This window comes from Cyprinodon variegatus, unplaced genomic scaffold (genome assembly GCF_000732505.1).
Source record: "Cyprinodon variegatus isolate N-32 unplaced genomic scaffold, C_variegatus-1.0 Scaffold32, whole genome shotgun sequence".
Lineage (NCBI taxonomy): Eukaryota > Metazoa > Chordata > Actinopteri > Cyprinodontiformes > Cyprinodontidae > Cyprinodon > Cyprinodon variegatus.
In genome coordinates, this window is record NW_015150485.1 from 518474 (window position 1) to 522044 (window position 3571).

General features: G+C 35.0%; 1 protein-coding gene across 1 annotated transcript in view; it reads left to right on the forward strand.

Moving 5' to 3' along the window:
* Nucleotides 1-1948: 1948 nt before the first annotated feature.
* The window catches only part of LOC107102455 (BCL2/adenovirus E1B 19 kDa protein-interacting protein 3-like), a 16660-nt gene continuing 15037 nt past the window's right edge, over nt 1949-3571 (forward strand). The window contains exon 1 of the mRNA XM_015401779.1: nt 1949-2185. Coding sequence (XP_015257265.1) covers nt 2128-2185 — 58 coding nt within the window. The 5' untranslated portion in view covers nt 1949-2127. The remainder of the gene's footprint in view (nt 2186-3571) is intronic.

A 3571-nucleotide genomic window follows, 5' to 3' on the forward strand; every position in this document is an offset into this window, starting at 1 on the left:
TATAGATATATATACATATAAAGATTATTTGGTAAAGGAGATGAAGTGAAACTACTGTATGGCAAGTAAACTTGTCATATAAAAGTAATTATAGAATTGATAGAAATGTAGATAATCTAAGAATGCTAGTAATCCAGAACATTGTGCCCCAGATATGAAACATCTTTGAAGATCATTTTTGATGTGTTGCTTGCAATCTTTATTCAACTTATTTGCATTAAAAAGCTATATTAGACATGTCTTGAATTGTGTCAAACCTCTGAGTTTTTAAGATCTTACTTGGCCAAAGGTTTGTTTTAGGAGTTATATGTTTGATAACATACATGAGGTGATCCTTAAAATTTGGGTTTTGTTAAACCTCAATTATATTACAAATTGGCATTGCCCGATTTTCAACATTATAGGACATTTTAAATAATAATCTTGTGACCCTACTGTCAGAAAACTGATGGGTGTTGTGGTAGTTTACTGACTCATTTGGTCAAATAAACCCAGCAAAATGCTTCAGCAGATACAAAATCAACATTCTTTCATGTTAACCAAGGGATTTCATGTTGGCTGAAGGTGTTGCCAATAATTACGATATTAAATAGGCCTTAAAGGTGGGTGTGCTTTCCTACTAAATAATCATACTCTAACAAATGGTTGATTTTCTACGGAGCCCCTAAAGGGACATGGAGGGAAAAAATAAACTTTTGCGAGATCTCGCAAAAAATAAACTTTTGCGAGATCCTGCAATACTTTTGCGAGTTCTCGCAAAACTATTGCGGAATCTTGCAAAGGTTCTTTTTTCCCCCTCCACTTCCTTTTAGGGGCTCCGTAATTTTGTACTGCGGTGAAAGATGCATTTGTTTTAGGTGTTTGTATGTATGTACCAAGGCTCCACCCTTAGACTCTTTGATTCAGTAACTATTATGTCATATCACAGAATTACCATAGATATGCTGATTACTCTCAACTTTGTACTACTTTAATCCCCACATGACCACAAACATTGAGTGTGTATTTGAAAAATATCCATGAGTTCATGGTTCAGATTTTCTTTGTTTGAAACCAATGTCATTGTCTTTCTGTTTGCTAAAACATATTCAAAGTCTTCACTCAACACTATTTTGCCGAAATCCACACAACATGCAAGAAAAGCATTCTGTTATAATGGACATAAACACTATTAATGAGTCAGTATAGCACTTTTTAACAGTTGCAGAATATACCATTTTACTGTATCATAGGTCTAGTGGGATTGATTCTTTTTGGTTTTAAACAGGTGATATATTTGTTATTGATATTGGCAACTGAAAAAATTAAGAGCAAAACCCTTTTAAATGTGCTGCTTCTACAACTAACTTTTTACTTTAGTCTGGCTATTTCATAGATAGAGCCAAAGTTGGGTAGAGATCACAGATATATTACTCAATTAGGAGTAAAAAATACTTGTTAAAATCACTACTCAAATACCGAGTCAATGATATGGAGTTAGGTGCAAATTCTGCTATCTCAAGTATTAAAGAAAATAAAAATAAATAACATGATAAAAAAATATATTCTGGCAGAGCAATATTTTTCCAATTCTATTTTTTTATGTATTTTCCTCAAGTAAGAGTAGAGTTACTCTGACAAAGGTTTAACTTAAATAAAAGTACAAAGTACAGTAAAGTACAACAGCTCCAAAAAGTTTTTTTTTCTTTTTTTTTTAATAAAATCTACTCAAATAAATGTAACTGAGTAATTATAATTAGTTCGTACTCTCTTCTGTTTATAGCTATAAAATGGTAAGTCGGCTAACCATTCCCTTGTTTTCATAATATCCTTAACAAGTTTTTTGTAACTCGTTACGTAATCTGACTCCGTACCCACCCCAGTTGAATCAAACATACGGTGTTACGTCTCCCAAAAGCCCCGCCTCTGAAGAAGTTTGATTGGCTGTCGTCTGCTGCTGACTGTAGGCCAGCTAACCCTACGAAAACAAACGGGTTGAGCGGCGCCTTGGGTTGGCGTGTCAGTTTTTCATCCTGTCGTCCTGGGCTGAAAACACCTCGGCTTGGTTATATTAAAGTTCATCTGAATGTGTAGAGAGAGGGATAGCTTCTGCTGCTAAAGCAACCTCCCCCCTTACTGGGAACCACAATGTCCGAAGCGGCTAACGTTACCTCAACAGACAATAACGGAGAGTCGGGGCTTAACGGTAAGCTAACTGCTGCTAACCAGATGCCCTGAATTACCCCTTCGGATTTTATGTTATTTCCTCTTTCAACGTGAATAAGTATGTATCTATTTATAAAAAAATCTAAATTAGTCGGGCTGCATCAACAGTGCTTTATTTGCACATTTTTCAAGCGAAGCTTCACCGAAAGGGGAGGAGCTTGAACATTATGTCCAGTTTGTTTATTGACAGCGGATGGACCAATGGTGTTTCAGTTTATATATGAGTGACGGGAAAAATAGCCAATCGGTGGGGTTGTCTCTAAAGGCGGAGGCAGGCTAGACTCTAGTCAACAAGCCTGGAGAATGTCCAGTTCTGTCGAGGCTTTTAATAGTTGATTTATCGAGATATAACAATGGTTTATATATATATATATATATATATATATATATATATATATATATATATATATATACATAATGTCATGTTTACATGGCAGTAAACAATGGCATGTTTACTGGCTGCTCTGACTCGTAGTGGGGCCCACCCTATATAGGGACATGGCACAGCGACATGGGACAATTTTTATATTATGCAAAATATTGAGGAAGTATAATGGGTCTTGTGGTTTTTTGTCAATAGGGATAGGGTAATCCAGAGCTAATAAACATATCTGAATGCAATCAAGAATTTTTCATATTCTTGAACCTTGGAACCTTTTTTGTGATATTATGATAAAATTGAATGTGTTTTATTTGGAGTTTATGTTACCAGAACATAGTAGGACATCATTGCAAAAAGGAAGGAAGAGATAAATGGATTGCAAAATATGCAGACATCACAAGCTTGAAGACACTGAAGTATGCATGTGGGGCCCTTTGGCAATTAAAACACACCAAAACCAATACCTAAAACACCAGACGTGCACAGACAAATAGACTTAGACAGATTTTATTATGTTCACACAAATGTAAACAAAAGAAATTGCGTTAGGTACAGCTCTCTAGACTATTTTATTTTTAAGTGCAGCCTTGATAAAGGTAAGCACCAGTGATGAAAACATTGAGATGAAAAAAAGTGATGTAAACATATGAGTTACAGTTCCAACATTCAGTTTGTTTTTTTTTTTTGATTACATGATTACTGGTGTGCTTTCTCTCAAACACCTTCTTTTACAATTCACAAAGGTGGCAAATAGACACAAGCGGCCTAGACATTGTTTAAGAAATAACACGACTCTTTGTACACAAGTATACATGAAATCAGACTTGAAAGTTTTCCACTCCAAGACCATTATCAGTATCAGTTTGGACGCAACTCTTGACACAAAAATCTATCTTTGTACATATACCTAAGTGTCAGTCAATTAGTTCTGAAGTTACTCATTTTGAAATAGAATACATCTTTGTGCAATGTTACCCTGAATAG